Genomic DNA, 24,994 nt, shown 5'->3' with positions numbered 1-24,994 from the left:
ATGAAACATTTCTGTCCCCTTAAAGATAAGAGGGATGCTGATTGGCTGAGTTTAGACAAACAACCATCAAAGAGAGAGGAGTCATGGGAAGACATCAATGGACAGCAATGAACTTAGAACTGTAGAGCTTCCTTCCGTTCCACATTACACGTCCTAGTAGTGAACATTTTGATTATGAAACACTGCATAGTTCCTGGTCAGAAGTAATACTTTAGAATGTGGCACTTCTATCGCCACTGGATCTTTTCACTCCCTCCTCTCTACATTTTCTTCATCTGTTTCTGCTGCTAAGGCCACTTTCTACCACTCTAAATTCCAAGCATCTGCCTCTAACCCTAGGAAGCTCTTTGCCACATTCTCCTCCCTGCTGAATCCCCCCCCCCCCCCCCCCCCCCTCCTCTCTCTCTCTGTGGATGACTTCATCAACCACTTTGAAAAGAAGGTTGACGACATCCGATCCTCGTTTGTTAAGTCTAATGACACTGCTGGTCCTGCTCACACTGCCCTACCCTATGCTTTGACTTCTTTCTCCCCTCTCTCTCCAGATAAAATCTTGCGACTTGTGACTGCAGGCCGCCCAACAACCTGCCCGCTTGACCCCATCCCCTCCTCTCTTCTCCAGACCATCTCCGGTGACCTTCTCCCCTACCTCACCTCGCTGATCAACTCATCCTTGACCGCTGGCTATGTCCCTTCCGTCTTCAAGAGAGCGAGAGTTGCACCCCTTCTCAAAAAACCAACACTCGATCCCACTGATGTCAACAACTACAGACCAGTATCCCTTCTTTCTTTTCTTTCCAAAACTATTGAGCGTGCCGTCTTTAGCCAACTCTCTTGCTATCTCTCTCAGAATGACCTTCTTGATCCAAACCAGTCAGGTTTCAGGACTGGTCATTCAACTGAGACTGCTCTTCTCTGTGTCACGGAGAACTCCGCACTGCTAAAGCTAACTCTCTCTCCTCTGCTCTTGTCCTTCTAGACCTGTCTGCTGCCTTTGATACTGTGAACCATCAGATCCTCCTCTCCACCCTCTCCGAGCTGGGCATCTCCGGCGCGGCTCACTCCTGGATCGCGTCCTACCTGACCGGTCGCTCCTACCAAGTGGCGTGGCGAGAAGCTGTCTCCGCACCACGTGCTCTCACCACTGGTGTCCCCCAGGGCTCAGTTCTAGGCCCTCTCCTATTCTCCCTATACACCAAGTCACTTGGCTCTGTCATATCCTCACATGGCCTCTCCTATCATTGCTACGCTGATGATACACAACTAATCTTCTCCTTTCCCCCTTCTGATAACCAGGTGGCGAATCGCATCTCTGCATGTCTGGCAGACATATCAGTATGGATGACGGATCACCACCTCAAGCTGAACCTTGGCAAGACGGAGCTGCTCTTCCTCCCGGGGAAGGACTGCCCGTTCCATGATCTCGCCATCACGGTTGACAACTCCATTGTGTCCTCCTCCCAGAGTGCGAAGAGCCTTGGCGTGACCCTGGACAACACCCTGTCGTTCTCCGCTAACATCAAGGCGGTGACCCGATCCTGCAGGTTCATGCTCTACAACATTCGGAGAGTACGACCCTGCCTTACACAGGAAGCGGCACAGGTCCTAATCCAGGCACTTGTCATCTCCCGTCTGGATTACTGCAACTCGCTGTTGGCTGGGCTCCCTGCCTGTGCCATTAAACCCCTACAACTCATCCAGAATGCCGCAGCCCGTCTGGTGTTCAACCTTCCCAAGTTCTCTCACGTCACCCCGCTCCTCCGCACACTCCACTGGCTTCCAGTTGAAGCTCGCATCTGTTACAAGACCATGGTGCTTGCCTATGGAGCAGTGAGGGGATCGGCACCTCTGTACCTTCAGGCTCTGATCAGTCCCTACATCCAAACGAGGGCATTGCGTTCATCCACCTCTGGCCTGCTGGCTCCCCTTCCTCTGCGGAAGCATAGTTCCCGCTCAGCCCAGTCAAAACTGTTCGCTGCTCTGGCACCCCAATGGTGGAACAAGCTCCCTCACGACGCCAGGACAGCGGAGTCACTCACCACCTTCCGGAGACATTTGAAACCCCACCTCTTTAAGGAATACCTGGGATAGGATAAAGTAATCCTTCTACCCCCCCCCCCCCCCCCCCTAAACAAAAAAAAAAGATTATCCCACTGGCTATAGGGTGAATGCACCTATTTGTAAGTCGCTCTGGATAAGAGCGTCTGCTAAATGACGTAAATGTAAATGTAAATGGATCTGTCAATGAGGATGATCATTTAGGGGGAGGAAAGTGAAAATAATAAAAGTCTGAGACACTTTGCCGCTCTAACTCGAAGCACATGGTGAGGCTGGCACGTACGTCACCTCTCTCTCTCAATTTCAATTCAATTTCAATTTAAGGGCTTTATTGGCATGGGAAACGTGTGTTAACATTGCCAAAGCAAGTGAAGTAGATAGTAAACAAAAGTGAAATAAACAATAAATATTAAAAGTAAACATTACACTCAGAAGTTTCAAAAGAATAAAGACATTTCAAATGTCATATTATGTATATATACAGTGTTGTAACAATGTGCAAATAGTTAAAGTACAAATGGGAAAATAAATAAACATAAATATGGGTTGTACTTAGAATGGTGTTTGTTCTTCACTGGTTGCCCTTTTCTTGTGGCAACAGGTCACAAATCTTGCAGCTGTGATGGCACACTGTGGTTTTTCACCCAGTAGATAAGGGAGTTTATCAAAATTGGGTTTGTTTTCGAATTCTTTGTGGATCGCTGTAATCTGAGGGAAATATGTGTCTCTAATATGGTCATACATTTGGCAGGAGGTTAGGAAGTGCAGCTCAGTTTCCACCTCATTTTGTGGGCAGTGTGCACATAGCCTGTCTTCTCTTGAGAGCCAGGTCTGCCTACGGCGGCCTTTCTCAATAGCAAGGCTATGCTCACTGAGTCTGTACATAGTCAAAGCTTTCCTTAAGTTTGGGTCAGTCACAGTGGTCAGGTATTCTGCCACTGTGTACTCTCTGTTTAGGGCCAAATAGCATTCTAGTTTGCTCTGTTTTTTTGTTTGTTCTTTCCAATGTGTCAAGTAATTCTCTTTTTGTTTTCTCATGATTTGGTTGGGTCTAATTGTGTTGTTGTTGTTGTCCTGGGGCTGTGTGGGGTCTGTTTGTGTTTGTGAACAGAGCCCTCTCTCTCTCTCCCTCTCCCTCCCTCTCTCTCTATCTCTCCCTCCCTCTCTCTCTCTCTCTCTCTCTGTCTCTCTCCCTCCCTCTCTCTCTCTCTGTCTCTCTCCCTCCCTCCCTCTCTCCCTCCCTCCCTCCCTCGCTCCCTCCCTCCCTCCCTCGCTCCCTCCCTCCCTCCCTCCCTCCCTCCCTCCCTCAGAGTTCACAACCTCCACAATAATATACTACTCACACACTTTCCATTGGCTTCCCATTGACAAAACACATCAGCCAAATGATTGACCATCGTGGACAGTGTGTTTCACAAGCACATCTGACACTTGCCAGACCAATATGGATCTATTTTGTTTTTGACATGTCTGAAATCATCCATTTCGGAGCACAGTGCTTTGTTTTTTCTCCGACCGTTACACATTAGGCTAGACCAATGCTGAGAATACAGTTGAAATCACATACTGGCAATCGACCCACACTGACTTTATCAGAGCCAGTGTCAGCTCCAGCCATCTGTCTTTTTGCTCTGAGACAAACGCACGACTCGTGCTACAGTACAACCGCTGGCCAGTGAAAGCACAGTCGCATACCAAGATGAACTTGATTCTGGATGCTTTAACTGCTGTGAAAGAAAAGGGTTAGCTCTCAGCATGGTGGAGTTGTGGACTGAAATGGGACATGTTTGTACTATCGAAGATGCAGTGGAGTGCATTTAATACAGGTCAACTTTATATTAACTTTATATGGAAAATGATTGTTGCTATGCAACATCTGACCCACATGAATGTAACAGCAGTAGAACTGCAAGTGTTTTGATACAAAAATAAAATGGCTATAAATCCAGTTAAAATGGATTGAAGTGAATTAGTATTTAGTTCAACTATCAGATTCTTTGTATACACTGCAGTTTCTTCTTTCCATTTACCAACCTCCAAAGACAATATACTACATTTCCGGAGAACCAGAGATATTACATATACCTGTATACTCTAGTCAGTAGTTCCTGCCAGACTGAGTATATCACCACTAATGAAAATGCAATAAAAAGAGAACCACACTAACTCCATTCAGCCTCTTAAGAGAGAGCCAACAAATAGCACTTTAGTGCCTCTATGGGGGGATCGTTGTTGTAATCCTTTCAAGAGGGTGGAGAATACGAATGGAGCAGGTGGGAAGTTTACGGTAAAGAAAAGACGTGTATAAAATGAATTATTGCATTTACTTTCCGGTATGTTACACACGAGGGTAAGTACTGTTTTAGAGCTATGGCTTCCACTGTAGCTCCTGGAACTCACACTTGAAGCTTCATGTGTTTAGGTGCAAAAATGCTAACAAACTCTAGTACCCCCAGCACGGAACATTCCTAAACAGTTTGATAAGGCTGCGTTCAACGCACACTTGTGTAACTAGCCACTGTACTGTGAGTGCATGCCGGTCTAAGGCTTCATTCGACGTGCAGTACAACTGTATAACTAAAGTGTTACAGTGCATTCAGACAGTTAGTGCGGTTGAAAAGGCATCCGTAAGGGCAAACCCACTGTTAAAAAACGGGCCTCTGGTTCAGTAATATACCCTTTTTCTATAACTCTATCCTGAGGAAATGCCAACCATACAAGAGCCCTGCGAGAGGTGAACTAACAGACAGACAGGGGAACTAGACCGTTTGTTTCCTCCTGGAAGTGAAAAAGCAGGTCTTACCCTTCTCTGGTAGTGATTTATGACTCTCCCCCTCCATCTCAACCTCCGTCTCCCCCACAGTCTCTATCTCCATCTCCCCTCCGTCTCCCCCTCTGCTCTGGCAGTTTGATTTAAGTGGTCCAGTCATGGCAAGCAACTCCACGGACGACCAGGGCCTCACCCCCAATATCACCCCAATATCAGCCCCAGCAGGTAGGGGTTCAGGGGTTCAGCCTCAGCCTGACTGACTACGAGTCCACTATGAGGGACAGGAGGACCCAGACCCATGTTCCGCTCCATGCCTCCAATCCATGCTCCGAGGAGCACCCCCTCACCTTTGCACCGAGCCACAACTGAGAAAGTGGACGGATGTAACAGCTAAGGTTACCCCCTCTCTGCGATTGATTGAGCCCCCTTTGTCGGGGGGTGACGGGGTGAGGGAGTGAGATGAGTGGCACGGTCAGGGGTTTATCAGACACAGACGGTCAGGGAGACCTGGGACTCAGGTTGGGAGGCATGAAGCCTCCTTCACCTCCCCCATATCACGGGCTTCATGCCCCCCTTCTTCTCCCCAGGTCTAAGATCATCCTGTCTTCAAATGGAGGTCCTGTCTGATGTATGACCCTGGTACAACATTCTGTCATCAGAGGGTGTTGGGGTGATGAGTAAGGGGGATGGGCGGGCGCTTTTATTATGGAAATCCTGGCAATAACAAAATTAGTCAGGCCTCTTTGAGGTCAGAACCTCTGAACCTCCGAAAACATATCTGGGACATTCCACTATTGGTGTGCAGCTCACAGTAAGCATCCATGAGCTTAGTCGACCTGATAACAAATTACAGTTAGTGGTTAGAGCACTTCAGAAAAAAATAACTGCTTTGAATTCACAAAAGCATTAGTTTCAAATGCAACAATGCAAACAGATGTTGGCTTAATTAAAGTTTTGCGTTGATTATCTACGCAAAACAGAAACATACCCTTTCAACTATTTATTTGAAATAAAACAAATTGCTGAAGTTGCCATGAAACGGCTCATTGGCAGCTCTACACGTTCGAGGGATTGTCAATGTGCTTCCAATTACCATACATGCAGTGGCTTAAACAGACAACACATTCCAAGTGGATGAAAAAGAAGGAAAGTAACGCACTCTCCTGACATGTTTGTGGCTTCGGAGGAAGACACGTAATCTGATTAATAACACGTGCACCTTTCATAACACACAACAGACGTGTCCGTTTAGACAGCCAAGGTGTCACCACCTTGATATTACAAAGGCTGTGGTAATCCCAAGAACATGTTAGTTCTACTGCAGCCGGGAAACTTTGCTGCATGTGATTTGATTAATATAGTACAACTACTGTCTATAATTCATATCACGATGGGATTTGTATGTGGAATGTGCAGGCCTCTCTTGGTATGTGTTGTTTTGATTCATATACCAAATCAAGTACTGTCTATATTTCCTATGAGGAATGGATTGGTATGTACAGGGCCTCCCCTGGAATGTGATGAATTGAAATAAATAATAACCGTGTACATACGATAGAAGGTAGACTATGTGCGTTAGATGAGGTATCCACCTGATTTAGTAGTTTTTCTGACGGTAAATGTATCTGGTGATATAGAGCATCACTGTACATAATGTTATATATTATAGCTCTGCCGTCTTGCCGTTACCTGCTGTAATGTCCTTTCCTGCTCCAATTTATGGCACAGGTCTACAGAGTATGCGCGTCAACATTCCATATGCCAAACGTCCTCTTCTTGAATAGGTCCCCCATTAAATGTTCATCTGTAAAACTAGCTATGCATCAGTTGCAAAAAACCTTCATCTTTCAGAGTCGAAAGACTAGCTTCACTCAACATTTTACCCACATCTACTCAAGCTCAAGCAAAGATACAGTGCCTTGCAAAAGTATTCATCCCCCTTGGCGTTTTTCCTATTTTGTTGCATTACAACCTGTAATTTAAATTGATTTTTATTTGGATGTCATGTAATGGACATACACAAAACAGTCCAAATTGGTGAAGTGAAATGAAAAAAATAACTTGTTTAAAAAAATTCTAAAAAATAAGTAACGGAAAAGTGGTGCGTGCGTATGTATTCACCCCCTTCGCTATGAAGGCCCTATATAAGATCTGGTGCAACCAATTACATACAGAAGTCACATAATTAGTTAAATAAAGTCCACCTGTATGCAATCTAAGTGTCACATGATCTCAGTATATATACACATGTTCTGAAAGGCCCCAGAGTCTGCAACACCACTAAGCAAGAGGCACCACCAAGCAAGCGGCACCATGAAGACCAAGGAGCTCTCCAAACAGGTCAGGGACAAAGTTGTGGAGAAGTACAGATCAGGGTTGGGTTATAAAAAAATATCCCAAACTTTGAACATCCCACGGAGCACCATTAAATCCATTATTAAAAAATTGAAAGAATATGGCACCACAACAAACCTGCCAAGAGAGGGCCTCCCACCAAAACTCACGGACCAAGCAAGGCCAGCATTAATCAGAGAGGCAACAAAGACACCAAAGATAACCCTGAAGGAGCTGCAAAGCTCCACAGCGGAAATTGGAGTATCTGTCCATAGGACCACTTTAAGCTGTACACTCCACAGAGCTGGGCTTTACAGAAGAGTGGCCAGAAAAAAAAGCCATTGCTTAAAGAAAAAAATAAGCAAACACCTTTGGTGTTCGCCAAAAGCCATGTGGGAGATTCCCCAAACATATGGAAGAAGGTGCTCTGGTCAAATGAGACTATAATTGAGCTTTTGGCCATCAAGGAAAACGCTATGTCTGGCGCAAACCCAACACCTCTCATCACCCAGAGAACACCATCCCCACAGTGAAGCATGGTGGTGGCAGCATCATGCTGTGGAGATGTTATTTATCGGCAAGGACTGGGAAACTGGTCAGAATTGAAGGAATGATGGATGGCACTAAATATAGTGAAATTCTTGAGGGAAACCTGTTTCAGTGTTCCAGAGTTTTGAGACTGGGACTGAGGTTCACCTTCCAGCAGGACAATGACCCTTACCATACTTCTAAAGCAACACTTGAGTGGTTTAAGGGGAAACATTAAAATGTCTTGGAATGGCCTAGTCAAAGCCCAGACCTCAATCCAATTGAGAATCTGTGGTATGGCTTAAAGATTGCTGTACACCAGCGGAACCCATCCAACTTGAAGGAGCTGGAGCAGTTTTGCCTTGAAGAATGGGCAAAAATCCCAGTGGCTAGATGTGCCAAGCTTATAGAGACATACCCCAAGAGACTTGCAGCTGTAATTGCTGCAAAAGGTGGCTCTACAGAGTATTGACTTTGGGGGGGGTGAATAGTTATGCACACTCAAGTTCTGTTTTTTTGTCTTATTTCTTGTTTGTTTCACAATAATAAATCATTTGTATCTTCAAAGTGGTAGGCATGTTGTGTAAATCAAATGATAGGAACCCCCAAAAAAGTAATTTTAATTCCAGGTTGTAAGGCAACAAAATAGGAAAAATGCCAAGGGGGGTGAATACTTTCGCAAGCCACAGTATTTATCTTTTAAAATTTGAGAAAACAGAAAGCTTTAGCAGCACATCTGTACTGCGTCTCTTGACATCAAGCGTTTTACTGGCACTGAGGTTTTCTTCCACCGACTGACTGACTGACAGCAGCACGGCAGGATAAATGTCATCTTAGGTAACGGATTGGATGCACTTTGAGCTCCCCCTCGTTCCTCTCGCTCGGCTAATGGCTAACTGTTTATCCTATGATATCCCAGAGAGAGATTTTTTCATTACGCCTGTGAGTAACTCACAAAACCTGTAATTATTACCAGTCTTTTCACCTCACCGCGGTAGCTGCCTGAGAACAGATATGGATAACACACTCTAATATTTCACATTTGAGGAATTGGGATGACCTTACACTCTCAAGTTGAAAGCATTTCTCTTCACTCTGAAGAGTAGCTCATCTCTCTAATGGTTTATTATGTCCAGTACAGTGGGGAAAAAAAGTATTTAGTCAGCCACCAATTGTGCAAGTTCTCCCACTTTAAAAGATGAGAGAGGCCTGCCTGTAATTTTCATCATAGGTGCACGTCAACTATGACAGACAAATTGAGGAAAAAAAATCCAGAAAATCACATTGTAGGATTTTTTATGAATTTATTTGCAAATTATGGTGGAAAATAAGTATTTGGTCACCTACAAACAAGCAAGATTTCTAGCTCTCACAGACCTGTAACTTCTTATTTAAGAGGCTCCTCTGTCCTCCACTCGTTACCTGTATTAATGGCACCTGTTTGAACTTGTTATCAGTATAAAAGACACCTGTCCACAACCTCAAGCAGTCACACTCCAAACTCCACTATGGCCAAGACCAAAGAGCTGTCAAAGGACACCAGAAACAAAATAGTAGATCTGCACCAGGCTGGGAAGACTGAATCTGCAATAGGTAAGCATCTTGGTTTGAAGAAATCAACTGTGGGAGCAATTAGTAGGAAATGGAAGACATACAAGACCACTGATAATCTCCCTCGATCTGGGGCTCCACTCAAGATCTCACCCCGTGGGGTCAAAATGATCACAAGAACGGTGAGCAAAAATCCCAGAACCACACGGGGGGACCTAGTGAATGACCTGCAGAGAGCTGGGACCAAAGTAACAAAGCCTACCATCAGTAACACACTACGCCGCCAGGGACTCAAATCCTGCAGTGCTAGACGTGTCCCCCTGCTTAAGACAGTACATGTCCAGGCCCGTCTGAAATTTGCTAGAGTGCATTTGGATGATCCAGAAGAGGATTGGGAGAATGTCATATGGTCAGATGAAACCAAAATATAACTTTTTGGTAAAAACTCAACTCGTCGTGTTTGAAGGACAAAGAATGCTGAGTTGCATCCAAAGAACACCATACCTACTATGAAGCATGGGGGTGGAAACATCATGCTTTGGGGCTGTTTTTCTGCAAAGGGACCAGGACGACTGATCCGTGTAAAGGAAAGAATGAATGGGGCCATCTATCGTGAGATTTTGAGTGAAAACCTCCTTCCATCAGTAAGGGCATTGAAGATGAAACGTGGCTGGGTCTTTCAGCATGACAATGATCCCAAACACACCGCCCGGGCAACAAAGGAGTGGCTTCGTAAGAAGCATTTCAAGGTCCTGGAGTGGCCTAGCCAGTCTCCAGATCTCAACCCCATAGAAAATCTTTGGAGGGAGTTGAAAGTCTGTGTTGCCCAGCGACAGCCCCAAAACATCACTGCTCTAGAGGAGATCTGCATGGAGGAATGGGCCAAAATACCAGCAACAGTGTGTGAAAACCTTGTGAAGACTTACAGAAAACGTTTGACCTGTGTCATTGCCAACAAAGGGTATATAACAAAGTATTGAGAAACTTTTGTTATTGACCAAATACTTATTTTCCACCATCATTTGCAAATAAATTCATTAAAAATCCTTCAATGTGATTTTCTGGATTTTTTTTTCTCATTTTGTCGGTCATAGTTGACGTGTACCTATGATGAAAATTACAGGCCTCTCTCATCTTTTTAAGTGGGAGAACTTGCACAATTGGTGGCTGACTAAATACTTTTTTCCCCCACTGTATGTGTGAGGGCAGAGAGCTCCTTCCTTGGCACTTCTTGGCCCTGGGTCTTGATAAGTAATGTTAGACCACCTTGTGTTAACGCTGGCAGCCTACTGACTATATGATCACAAGATGTTGCCATTCGGACAACCGCATTCTCCATAGGTTTTGATACGTGTCTATTTATATCACAGCTGAACCGGCCAACTCATGTATTAGACTACCATTCCTTAGCATCTCCTCATGATGTTTCCACTGATATGTATTTCCATCCATAGGTGAGGTCCGTACACATGTTGAGAGACCTGTGCTTGTAATGGTCTGGGTGTCCTGAGCATTCACAACAGTAAAGAGTAAAGGTCCATGGAAAAGAACTGCAGAGAAACCGACCAGAGAAAGATCAAAGCTCTACCATTGGACCCACGGGTCTGTTTAAGTCTTTAGCAGCTAGCTGAATCCACAGCCCAAACTAATCAATTATCATTAGCCCTCACAGCTTAATTTGGTACTATTTCTGTAATCCGTAATAATTCTGGGGATGGATTGGTCTAGACTAGACTCCATTAGGTCACTTCTAGATGTTATATACAGCTTTAATGCCTCTATATCCGCAATCAGAACATAAACTGTTGCTGCTATGTAACTTTACCCCCACTGAAGCTACAGGCAGAGAGGAATGGTGGAAAGAGACACCCCTTAGTGTCAAGGCAAAGAAGAAAAACACCAGGGATGCGTCCCAAATGGCACCCTATTCCCTATATAGTGCACTACTTTTGACCAGAGCCAAATGGGCCTTGGTCAAAAGTAGTGCACTATAAAGGAAAAAGGGTGCCATTTGGGATGTATCCCAGCAGAAAAAAGTTCTGGTCGCCGTAGGAACACATCTGCTTTTTCTTACACGAGGAGCTGAGCGAAGCCTGCCGATGTGTGAGAGAGAGAGCAGATCACTCGCTGAGGAATGATGCATTCCCCCCCCCCCCCCCCCCCCCCCCCCCCTCACTCCTGCTATTGAAAATCCCTCTGACAGAGGAGCAGGCAGAAAAATACTGTAGTAAAATATCACATAATAATAAACAGGTTCGCTGACTCTCTCTGGAAGGATAGTTCTGATAGTTCTCTAGGACCAACTCAGTGTCTTAGGGGACGAACGCTGATCATTTGTCAACTTCCTCTCCTCTGAAATAAGACCTTTATTCCATAATTTTATATGTATTTAATTTAATTTTACCCTTATTTTCCAAGGTAAATTGACTGAAAACACAATGACCAGGCATTTCAATTAGTCACGTCATGTAAGATTATATCCATTAATCACACATTGGTAAACATTACTATTGAACTCAAGCATTATACCATGAGTAAACTTTCCCAAAACACTCAGTCACCTTTATTGTAATTCATCGTGTTTCAACCTATCCTATCGACTGGCCCCTATGACACGGCTAGTGAGAAACAGCCTTGTTGTAGCACGGCTCACATCCTGCCATAGATCTTTCAGCCAGGTAGTCGTGACCTGGACCTCTGGTCTGCATCCCAAATGGCACCCTATTCCCTATGGGCCCTGGTCAAAAGTAGAGCACTATACAGGGAATAGGGTGCCATTTGGAACGTAATCCTGGACCTGGCCGTGGCAGGCCTCTCATCTGGGATCGATCTGCAGCTCTCTCTTGGCAATACTGTCCTCCCTGGTCGGTCACAACAACACCACAGCTTTAGGACATGGAGAACATTAAGGTTTACAGATCAATGGTGTTCCAATTGCCATTGCATTGCTGCAGGAGAGTTTTTCTCGTTGGGAAATGAGTCATTTCTCGGCATGCCGGCGCATGTCGAGAACGGGCAAAAGGCTAATCCTTCAGTCTGTGGGGCTGACACAAGGGCAATAAACATTTACACTAGTCGAACTGTAACAGCGCAATACCGAGCAGAAATAGAGAGCAAGATCCCTTGTTAGTATACTAAGACTTGTATGAGACTTACAGAGAATTTATCCCACCAACATAATTATTCAACAATTGATCTAAACATTGTGTCACTTTAGAGACTATGAATTGACAGTACTTGACATGGCAAGGCCAGTGAATACGTCGGTTGGTGTACAGTTTCTTATTTAGGTTTGAAATTAGCCATTCAATTTAGGGCGAGGAGTTTTTCCTGAACACGTGGACTGAAACAGGTCAAACTCTGGGTCCTTGTTGATTATACGTAGGCTCCAGAGTTATACATAGGGCCCGAGTTTTCCCTTATCCCTGGTCAGCTATGAGCTCATTGTCTATAGTAAATTCTAAGTGTTTATGGAGTGTTGCTCTTCAGCCTGTTTGCTTGCTTGCGCAGCCTTGGTCTTGCTCTCCTCTCCCTGGGGCGTTGACAGGCCGTCCCCACCCTGCTGCTCCATATATCACCACTGTTACTGCTACTGCTACTGCTACTTCTACTGCTGCTACTGCTACTGTTACTACTGCATCTACTACTGCTGCTACTGCTGCTACTACTACTGCTACTGCTGCTGCTGCTACTGCTGCTACTACTACTTCTACTGCTGCTGCTACTGCTGCTACTGCAGCTACAACTACTGCTGTTACTGCTACTGCTGCAACTTGCTACTGCTACTACTACTACTACTACTGCTAGTGCTACTGCTGCTATTACTACTGCTGCTGCTACTGCTGCTACTGCTGCTACTACTACTGCTACTACTCCAGCTACAACTACTGCTGTTACTGCTACTGCTGCAACTTGCTACTGTTGCTACTACTACTACTACTACTACTGCTAGTGCTACTGCTGCTACAACTACTACAACTACTGTTAGTGCTACTACTGCTACTGATACTCCTACTACTACTATTGCTGTTACTGCTACTGATACTCCTACTACTACTACTACTGCTACTGCTACTGCTGTGTGGAAAACCTCTAGCTACATATACCCTAATGTAGAAGAGGCTGATCTAAGTCTGGTTGAGGCTCTGGAAGCAATATTGTCCCCCGACTTGTTCTGATTAAGCTAAACAGTAAACACCCTCCTAGCGCTCCTAGCGCTCCCAGAACTGTATGTAAACCCCGGCTTAATGTAAAGTACATGTGGTGGCGTGAGACTGGGTGCCGGGCTGGGGGTTCGGGTGCGGGGCCAAGTCTACACTCCTCTACTCCTCTGACGTAAACACAGCACACAGACAAAATGAGAATCTGTCTGTAGATACAGCTCCTGTGTAACCTCTTGCTCACAATATACTGTCGTTTTCATAAGGTAAGGTGGGACGTTCACTGCAGAAGTAGCAACATCTCATCTTCGCATCACCCAAGTGGGTGCTGCACAGGTGTGTGTATGATGGAGGCAATGACACTAACTCTAATTATGTCAAAGTGCTTTCAGGTCTGATGACAGAAACACCATCCATTTAACTGTCCTCACTCCACGTAGTGATTATGGACTCAGTCCATAATGCTCCACAGTGCACTGCCCTGCCTAGATGGAAAGTTAATCAAGGTTCACTGCTGGGATTTCCTGTAGTAACACCTCCAATATCAACACACTGACAGGAAGCCTTCACAGCACAGGAACAATAGGTGTCCACACTAAATTGGCCAATATGAACCTCTATATCCTTTCAAGGGAAAATACTGTTGCTGTACAACACAAGGCAACCTCCCATTGTATCCAAAACATACACAACCTTTTCGCCACATATACTCCCAATAAAGAGAACCAGAATCCAGAAACTGACTGGAAAAACTGAGCAAATGTGTTGGAACTGGGGATTTTTGGTTAGCATGCTGACAGCGGAGACGCTATCCTAAGTTTCTTGGTACGAGAGCGAGCTTTCTGCAGGCTTAAATACATCCGCAACATCTTGCAAACTGTTCTTGAAGTGTACTTCCTGTCCTGTGGTGGGCAATGCTTCCTTCTCACTTTCTGGGCATTTGCAAAAGTCCCTGTGACAGATATCTGTTATAATGCTTTTAGCAGTTACTTCAACGGAACCACTGCATTGGACAGAAAAACACAATGGATAGACTGGATTAAGAATCCCCAAAAAGGGCACTTAAAGAGGCCTATATATTGCAGAGAAGATACTTTACTGAACTACTCCTACTATTACTACTATCGCTAACTCCTATAGAGGTAGGAGCAGATCAACATAGCTAAGTTAGTGGACTGGATTAAGAAAAGGAACACTTACTCTGGTAGAGATCGTCGTATGATGGAGTGTACTTGTCTGTAGACGTCCAGTTTGGACAGACAGCGGCACACAGTGTGGTTGGCAAAGCTGATAGTCACTGGCTTGGTCATTTGCGTGATGGGAACTGTGATTTCAAACAGCTAGGAGAAACAGAGAGTGAAGATGAGTCAAGTAACAGATAGTAGGACTTTTAGACAGTTTTCTTCAGTCAACATAACTGTGAAAAAACCCAATTATCAAGCTACTGACAGAGATCATAGTACTCTTTTTTTTCTTTTTTTTTCAATCTATTTGGGGGTAGATCAGCTTAATATTGCAGATAGATTGTAACTTCCATCAATGTAATTGTCTGTATTACTTCCAATCCTCCATGTTTATATATGTTTATATATATACAGTGGGGAGAACAAGTATTTGATACACTGCCGATTTTGCAGGTTTTCCTACTTACAAAGCATGTAGAGGTCTGTAATTTTTATCATAGGTACACTTCAACTGTGAGAGACGGAATCTAAAACAAAAATCCAGAAAATCACATGATATGATTTTTAAGTAATTAATTTGCATTTTATTGCATGACATAAGTATTTGATACATCAGAAAAGCAGAACTTAATATTTGGTCCAGAAACCTTTGTTTGCAATTACAGAGATCATACGTTTCCTGTAGGTCTTGACCAGGTTTGCACACACTGCAGCAGGGATTTTGGCCCACTCCTCCATACAGACCTTCTCCAGATCCTTCAGGTTTCGGGGCTGTAGCTGGGCAATACGGACTTTCAGCTCCCTCCAAAGATTTTCTATTGGGTTCAGGTCTGGAGACTGGCTAGGCCTCTCCAGGACCTTGAGATGCTTCTTACGGAGCCACTCCTTAGTTGCCCTGGCTGTGTGTTTCGGGTCGTTGTCATGCTGGAAGACCCAGCCACGACCCATCTTCAATGCTCTTACTAAGGGAAGGAGGTTGTTGGCCAAGATCTCGCGATACATGGACCCATCCATCCTCCCCTCAATACGGTGCAGTCGTCCTGTCCCCTTTGCAGAAAAGCATCCCCAAAGAATGATGTTTCCACCTCCATGCTTCACGGTTGGGATGGTGTTCTTGGGGTTGTACTCATCCTTCTTCTTCCTCCAAACACGGCGAGTGGAGTTTAGACCAAAAAGCTCTATTTTTGTCTCATCAGACCACATGACCTTCTCCCATTCCTCCTCTGGATCATCCACATGGTCATTGGCAAACTTCAGACGGGCCTGGACATGCGCTGGCTTGAGCAGGGGGACCTTGCGTGCGCTGCAGGATTTTAATCCATGACGGCGTAGTGTGTTACTAATGGTTTTCTTTGAGACTGTGGTCCCAGCTCTCTTCAGGTCATTGACCAGGTCCTGCCGTGTAGTTCTGGGCTGATCCCTCACCTTCCTCATGATCATTGATACCCCACGAGGTGAGATCTTGCATGGAGCCCCAGACCGAGGGTGATTGACCGTCATCTTGAACTTCTTCCATTTTCTAATAATTGCGCCAACAGTTGTTGCCTTCTCACCAAGCTGCTTGCCTATTGTCCTGTAGCCCATCCCAGCCTTGTGCAGGTCTACAATTGTATCCCTGATGTCCTTACATAGCTCTCTGGTCTTGGCCATTGTGGAGAGGTTGGAGTCTGTTTGATTGAGTGTGTGGACAGGTGTCTTTTATACAGGTAACGAGTTCAAACAGGTGCAGTTAATACAGGTAATGAGTAGAACAGGAGGGTAATGAGGAGAACAGGAGGGCTTCTTAAAGAAAAATTAACAGGTCTGTGAGAGCTGGAATTCTTACTGGTTGGTAGGTGATCAAATACTTATGTCATGCAATAAAATGCAAATTAATTACTTAAAAATCATACATCATGTGATTTTCTGGATTTTTGTTTTAGATTCCATCTCTCACAGTTGAAGTGTACCTATGATAAAAATACAGACCTCTACATGCTTTGTAAGTAGGAAAACCTGCAAAATCGCCAGTGTATCAAATACTTGTTCTCCCCACTGTATATATACATGGATATATACATACACACATATATATACACATATACACACATACACACACACATACATACATACATACATACATACACATACATATCCTTTAAAAATATATATATATTCCCCTTTATTACTTTCCAACCCCACTACCCTTTCCCTACTTGGAGTAAACTAGTGAACAATAATGCTTAGGCCTCTACTTCCAGCTCATACCTACTATCTACATCATAGTACTTTGTAGAACCTGTATTTGTCTAGTTGATGTCACGGCGCAACCAAACATGATGATCAACCTTTTGCCATAGTTTCTTTGCAGCATTCTAGTCAGGATCATTTGAAGGCTGAAGATTAAATCTAAAAACAACCAGATAAGTGAGGCTAAGAATGGGGCATGTTGTGCAACTCTAAATCCACAGACCGCTAACACACAACCACACTGTGTATAAACTCTCTAACCCCAACTATATACACCATTGAAGTGGAGTGGATAGCAGCAACAAAAGAGGGAATGAGGCAAGGGAGCTTGTTTTTATTAGTGTCTGCAGGAGCTTTCTGTATCATGCCTTGATCAATTCAACACTATTCTTTGAGGTTACTCAGTTCTAGGGCCGCATAGAGTTTTAGGGAGGAATGGAGTAGACTCAAGCAGTTCTTGAGAGTGAGTCTGTGAATGGCCATTGGCCCCAAAGCATGAATAGCAAACAAAAGTCTTAGTGACTTGAATCCAGACTCTTTTAAACAGACTTTTCTTCCCTTCAATAAAACAAGTCAGTCCACATTCACTCAATAAAATAATAGACCACTCAATGAGGACTATAGCCCTTTAGGATGATTAAAACTGACCTAAGCAATCACCCCGATCCTCCTCCTGGCAGACGTTACCAAGGCATCCCAGTCTGATTAGTCTCAGCACCTTGACATGGGCTTTGGCAGAGGCCATTCCAGCTTCCTTTTAAGAAACCGCTAAAACCTGACACGTGCACCCGCAGTAAATACTGCAACCCTTATCCCAATACATTGACGAGATTGGGAATGGTTTATAAGTGAGGGGAATACCAGAAATACTGTATTAATGGGATGATCTGTCCTCCCTGGTGACAGGGAGGGGTGCTTCCCTACCTTCCCCTACCCGCCACTCCTTTCCATCCACTCCCGGCTCCTTACAGCCCTGCTTACGCACTTACACCGCATCACACATCCACCCCACCGCTCTAAAGACAACACACTAACCCCTCATTAGGCTGGCAACGTACATGAAAGAGATTCCTTAAGGCGTCTTGATGTACTGTACCTGACAATGGACTCTACTCTCACATCGGGGGAAAGGAAGTGAGCACTACCAAAGAGCTGTCTTAAAGAACACTCATACTGTACCTGCAGAATAGTTCATTGAGGGCATAGGAAATAAATGTATATATAAATTTAGTTTATATATAGTTCATCCTAACTATTCAGCGAGTCAATCTGTCTGACTCCCGGCCCTGTCATTGAGGCATTTACAATCCACTGAGCCTGCACATTGTCTGGGCTCAGGTGGGAATAAAGCCAGATAAGAGGTAACTGGAGAGGCTTTAGATTGGCCATTAGTTCTGGTAGTGGGAACCTAACAGTAGGCCTACAGACCAACCTGCCTGGCTACAGACCAACCTGCCTGGCTACAGACCAACCTGCCTGGCTACAGACCAACCTGCCTGGCTACAGACCAACCTGCATGGCTACAGACCAACCTGCCTGGCTACAGACCAACCTGCCTGGCTACAGACCAACCTGCCTGGCTACAGACCAACCTGCATGGCTACAGACCAACCTGCATGGCTACAGACCAACCTGCCTGGCTACAGACCAACCTGCCTGGCTACAGACCAACCTGCATGGCTACAGACCAACAGGTAATCCAAAGGTTGTGGGTGATGTCAGGGGGAATAGACACAACAAGCTAGTCTTTCTCTGGGGATACCCAGCAGTAGCATGAGTCAGTGTTTTAGCTATGAGTCTCCAAGTAAGCCTATCAACAAAGAGTCATGGGAGCTGTAGTTGGGCTTGAAATCAATCAAATCTGTATGGACAAAATAGCATGGAAAATGCATGCTTACATTTTCTATCTGAATCAAATCACATTTGGTTTGTATCCAACCGCCAATGTTTAACAAGTAGTTAGGTTACCAAACACATGTATGCTATATTACTTAGCTGTGTTATTGAACAGCAGGTTTCAATTTCATTCTTGGTGCCCTGCGTTTTGCTAATGAGAGCTATATGGAAATATAGAACCCTTCACTTAAATCTGACCACTTTGGATGGAGAACATATGTTTTATCTGCATTGATCAGGGCACGCCAGCGCCCAACTGATGAGTCCTAATCTAACATCTAGGCTCCCCCAGTGTCTCCTTGAATGTTGACGCATACTTATTCTCTGACGCAAACACAGCATAAACAGAGACATCAGTTACTGTACCACACAGAGCAGATCACATCTCAGGGCCCTATGAGTCTGGCTCACTGGTCATAAAAAAACACTGCACTATTGAGTTACAACAAAAGAATTACACAACTATTCGGTTTGTTTTCTGATCCCCTAAAATAGAGAATCAAATCTCTTGATGGTTCATGTTATTTACATTTACATTTTAGTCATTTAGCAGACGCTCTTATCCAGAGCGACTTACAGTTAATGAGTGCATACATTTTCATACTGGCCCCCTGTGGGAAACGAACCCACAACCCTGGAGTTGCAAGCGCCATGCTCTACCAACTGAGCTACAGGGGACTATATATATATAAAAAAAACTGTGTTAGACCAGTAAATATTATAGGAAAAAACCTTAGGTTCCCAGGGGTTACCAGGATTAAGTCAAGTAGGTCATTGAGCTACACTTTCAGAGGCTGTGGTAGGTCTCCATAGCAACATTAGAAGTCTAACAACAGTTGTAATGTTAAGGCCTTGACCGGGAGAACACAGACTCAAGCCCCTGACTGTGAGAGTGTCATGCTTTAAATCACACAGACTCAGAATAGCCCGGCTGGGGTCAGCCCACCCAAAATAAGTGGACAATTAAGAGAGGGCTAGCTGCTAATAACTCGGCACACACACGACCTAGCAGAAGACCCCCTGCCCTCCGTTTACCCCCTAAATCAAGGTGGGACACTGAGAATGAACACCTCACTCCCCTCAGTCTAGTAGAGAAAAACTAAGCAAGCACAGGCTTTAAAGAAGCTATAAGCCCATCAGAGTACATCCAATACGTCATTGGAATTTCCACAGATCACACACTGTAAAAACAATGCATTGTTTTGGCGTTTGCATGCAAATCAATTAAACCGTTTCTAAATCATATGAAGCAATGCTTTAACCCAACTCCAGTCCTCAGGGGCTTCTGTGTCTTAACGGTGTTCAGGTCTTGCCGTTCAACTAGTAAAATGATGATCTGTGAGTGATCTGTGGTCAATCAATGACTTTAATTGATCAATTAAGCCCCTAGGAACAAAGCAAACCTGAAGATACTGCCGCCTGTGAGAATTGAAGTTGAGTACCGCCGCTGTTTAAGAACCCCACTCCAACATAGCCAACACACACACGCACACTCTCGCACACACACACACACACACACACAAACACACACACACACACACACAGAGCCCCCCACCCCCACACACCACAGTCCACCCTCCCTCTTGCGGTCCCCCAGGTTTTGTGTAACTCACCGTCTTGCTGATGTAGGAGGTGCTGATGTTCATACACTGGCGCTCCTCGCTGTTGCAGCAGCCCCCACATCTGTAGACAGACACGCAGGGTGGTTTATAGAAGGTGTTTGTAGCCGCCCCAAACTCTTTCCCCACATCTAAACAAACTTCTCGTGGCATGCACAGGGTCTTTCTCCACTCTGACTCAATACCTGTTGGATGCACGTTGAGAGAATCAGACAGGAAGACCAGAGCATTAAAATGACATCATCATTCGACAAACCATGTATTGTATTGCACTTCCGGTATCAGTCAAGATAAGTGGCCAATCAAATGTATTTTCTTTTTTAGGTGAAATAAATGTGTTTGCTAAACTAAGCATTGATCTTATTGGTTGATATGGTCAAATGTTACTAGGCTACAAGGTCAGTTGGTCAACAACAAACAAATCTAGACTGGCCAATAGTGACAGAAAAATCATCTCCTGAAAACAGACACTTACTTTTCAGTATGTCAAAGTTGAAGTAAGCTGCAGCGAACGCCGGCGGTTCGTCGCTCGACCGCGTTTCCGTGGCTATGTGTTCCCCTCTCAGGGGGAAGCGTGCGCCCCGCTTTGACCGGCACTTGAGCACGCTGTAGTAGTTAGGGTACACTATCCTCATCAGTTCGTCAACACTGGCCACGGAGCGCAGCTGCTGCTCAAGGTCTGGCTCCGACGGTTCCTGGATGGAGAGAACAGAGAGAGACCATATAAGGACTGATGTACTGGTACCGTTATCAGCACAATAAGAACTGGGGAGATGATATGAAGGTATTTGGTTTGAGGAGATGTCCCACAACAGTGTGGTGAATGATACAGTCATGGTTAATGAGGAACTGTGTTACCGGAGTCAACTCAGTCTGAGACAATACTATGATCTGATGAATTGACTTAGATCTTATTGTTATTTGTTAGGAGGAGGAAGAGTATTTAGAAAGGAATCTCATGGTGATGGTTTTGGCTCACGGACATAGACATGTCAATAACCCCCAAGTAAGTGTGATAAATGCTTGTTTAGTCATACTGAGCCTTTTCATTGGTTGATATAGTTTGGGTTCTGCTGTGTGCTGGTGTTGGCCTTTTGGATAAAACCATTTAAATTGCATTGGTAAAGCATTTCCTGTCCTGACAGCCAACACTATTAAAAGATGCAGTTGAATCAGGAGATATGCATTTTAGGTTTAGCAGACACGCTTATCCAGAGTGACTTACATGAGCAACTAGGGTTAAGTACCTTGCTCAAGAACACATTGACAGATGTTTCACCTAATCAGCTCGGGGATTCGAACCAGCGACATTTCAGTTAATGGCCCAATGCTCTTAACTGCTAGGCTACCTGCTGCCCCATATGTAAGCTCTTTGAGCAATCAGTCACTCATTCATTCATGGACTGCAAACCAGCCCTTAGTAGGTTCCTGTACTTGTTGATCTCCCATGACCTGCCATGAATCCGTAAAATCTACTAACTGTATTAATTGTAGTATTCATTCCAAAACATAATCTCATTCAACACTGAGAATCCCCTTGTATCACCTTTAACAGCTGTATCAACCACCGACCAGTATTGAAAAGCAAAATGAAAAATTATAACCACAAATAGGTGCAGCGTTATAAAAAAAATCAAAGTCCAGGCAATTGTGTGGGTTTGAAAGATAAAAAGCCTTTAACTTATGGTCTAAGACATTATTAAAATACACCAATGCCTATTGGCTTACGCCATCAGGGTGTCCTGACACATGGAGGAGAGGCAGACCAATATTGTCTGAACTGGTAGGAAGACGTGAATACAACAGAACGCTTGGTGTGAGGGTAGCTACTATAGCTAATGACCTGTTCTCCTCCAACGGCACAACCAAGCCCTGGAAGACATATGCATAAGGATTGTCTAGAACACGTTCAGCGCCCGGTCGTCCCTCGCCGACCAACCAATTGACAGGCTGCTTACTCAGTAAACCGAGCAGGGTGTTAAACGCGGCCTGGGAGTTGAGATCTTGAGATGAAGCAGCGTCTGCAGCGAGAATGTTTCATCGCGCAGCCGTGCCTCCCCTTCTAACGTAACTCTCCCATCATCCCGTTACTCCTTGGGGGATACGAGTTTGCAAAGTGTGAAAACATGAGCGCCGTCTAACAGAGTGTACAGGAGTCGCCGATGAAAAGTGATACTGCTGTCTGGAACATTCCAGGAAACATGCCCAGTTACCCTCATGACTGATCACCCCCGATGATAACCAAAAAAAAGAGAGAAAGAGAGTGAAAACCTCCCTCCCCCACATTCGTCTCTGTCCGAGGTGACAAAAAGCGAAAGTAAGAAAAAAGGGGTGATAAATGTTTTATTTTATTTCGGACAGACTCTGAGTAATTCATCATTGTTTATTATCCAAGACCGGGCTGAGATTATTAAATAGACATGACATCTTATTCTGTGCTGACCACCATGTTTACAGATGGCTGTGTAAGGTTCTTGACTCTAATGTAACTGCTTGGCTTGGGGAACATGATCATTTATAAATACACATTACTCATATGTTTGCCTTAAAGCTTATGGGATGTGTAGTGTTTTAAAACATTTTGACTGGATTGGAAAATTTAACAAAGACATGAACCATTATGTTTTCCCTAGTTGAGTTGTTTCTAGGGAAAGTTACTTGATATCTTGATATGTCTAGTTAATCTTGTCTTCAAAGATGAGCCATGAGCTGTTTGCAAAAATTTGACCCAAAAGATAAGGCAAAGGATTGAACTGAGAGGGGAGTTTGCAGAAAATGGACAGATTATAAACATACTGATTGTATTATTCAGTTCGGGGAATGCTTATTGGACTCTGATACTTTCCAAGGACACAGGTTCAAGCCTTTGCTTTGACATCAGATGTCATGACTTAATAAACAAGGCAAAGCAAATAACTGGATGGAATAGCAGTTCCATCTTTTACTCCTGTATCGCCAATAGTTAATTGACAATATGACCTCAGCTCCTCTGTGATTGACATAATCCAAAAACCTGCCAATAACAAAAATACTTTGAATTCAAAGAGAGAAAGAGCTTGACCTTTGTATCAGGTTATTGTGGAACCTTAGAGTCGTTCATATATTGGAATCTATAGTTTACAGCCTGTATAGCAGGGGTGCACCACTCTGGTCCTCTGGACATGCAGCATCTCTCTCCCGAGCACTGCTTTCTCATCAAAGTATCAGGTGAAGAGGAAGAATTCTATTCCTTGTAGGAAGCAGGCATTTTCCCCTTTATTTATTCAGGAAACTCAAACACCAGAGAAACCCTGAACGAGACTATTGTATTAGACTCCTTCCATGTGGTAGTTTACAATGTTTCCAGAGATAACACGCAATGTTCTGTTTCCTACCAGAAACAATGGACACTGTGTGTGTGTGTGTGTGTGTGTGTGTGTGTGTGTGTGTGTGTGTGTGTGTGCGCGTGCATGCATGCGTGTGTAAGCATATTCACACCTTGGTCCACCCTAGCCTCACGTTCATTCACTAGGGAAAAGAAACGTCTGACGTCATAAATCAATTTTAAGTGACAAAGGAAAACAATCAACAATCGTAGCTCCAACTAAACGTGCCGTTTAACTACAAATAGAACCCATTGTTTTACTATTGACATGGGAGCACAGAGTACAGAAGACCAATATGGAAACACACAGTAAGGATCCACAGTGGAATGCATGCACCAGGCAGTAGATGCTGTACAGTTTTACTTTTGTTTCAAAGTAGATTTGTTAAAGACTACAGAGAAACATTCTGTTTGACCCTGATTTATCCCACTGCAGTAAAAGGCTTCAAATCAGTCACGTCCACCACAAAACACACCACTTTAATTTGCTCCATGCAGTTTAGAACTCTGCCAAGCAATCCCACTGATGACACTTTTACTGAGTATTATGACTAGGGTTCATACGGTGAAAGTTTGAATTCACAGGATATGAATGACCGTGTGGACGGATATACAGACCAGATAAAATAATGTTCAAAATGTAACGCATAAAATCTCAGTCAAAGTTCATTTTTGTCATTCCTGGTCTTCATCCAAATTGGCACAGTATTCCCTTTATAGCCGAATGGGCTCTGGTCAAAAGTAGTGCACTATATAGGGAATAGGGTGCCATTTGGGACGTATCTCTGCTGTTAGTGGAATGCGCTGCAACAGACACAGGAAGGTGAAAGTATGACTGAGTGATGGTAATGGAACGTTATAGCCACATGACAAGTAGGTACAGGAAATCATCCTGACCACTATGACAGTAATAAAATGCCAGTGTGGTTTAATCATCAGCATGTGTGGTTCCAATTACCGAACAAACATGTGCTCCCTTGCCCAAAAGCTGTTGTCTTTGCACTTGTATGTACTTGAATGACCTCTTAACAGTATTGTAAATTGAACTGACTTTCAATTGTTCACTTGACACCATTAGGAGGGAATGGCTAGGGCCAGGAGTTTTCCCTGACCATGTGATCTGACCAGGAAAAACTCCAGTCCCTGGTTGTATAGACTACAACTAGGGCTGTGAGATTCCCTTTGTCAGGGAAAACGGACAATAAACAATGTGCAGACGTAATCATGTGCGTGGGAGTTACATTTAGTAATGAACAGGAAAAACCTGTGGCCTTAGTGATGGCCTCAGTACTGAGTTACTG

At 44.3% G+C, this 24,994-nt stretch overlaps 1 protein-coding gene across 1 annotated transcript in view; it reads right to left on the bottom strand.

Annotated features, from left to right (window-relative positions):
- The window catches only part of LOC311123153 (vascular endothelial growth factor C-like), a 51,412-nt gene that overhangs the window by 12,371 nt on the left and 14,047 nt on the right, over positions 1 to 24,994 (bottom strand). Inside the window, exons 2-4 of the mRNA XM_084197418.1 lie at positions 20,805 to 21,024; positions 20,324 to 20,514; positions 14,602 to 14,741 (exon numbers count right to left, since the gene is read on the bottom strand). Coding sequence (XP_084053544.1) covers positions 14,602 to 14,741; positions 20,324 to 20,514; positions 20,805 to 21,024 — 551 coding nt within the window. The remainder of the gene's footprint in view (positions 1 to 14,601; positions 14,742 to 20,323; positions 20,515 to 20,804; positions 21,025 to 24,994) is intronic.

The sequence above is a fragment of the Coregonus lavaretus genome, assembly GCF_964263955.1.
Source record: "Coregonus lavaretus genome assembly, contig: HAP1_SCAFFOLD_844, whole genome shotgun sequence".
Classification (NCBI taxonomy): Eukaryota; Metazoa; Chordata; class Actinopteri; order Salmoniformes; family Salmonidae; genus Coregonus; species Coregonus lavaretus.
Note: the sequence above shows the minus strand (reverse complement) of the source record. Positions and strands in the feature narration are given on the sequence as shown.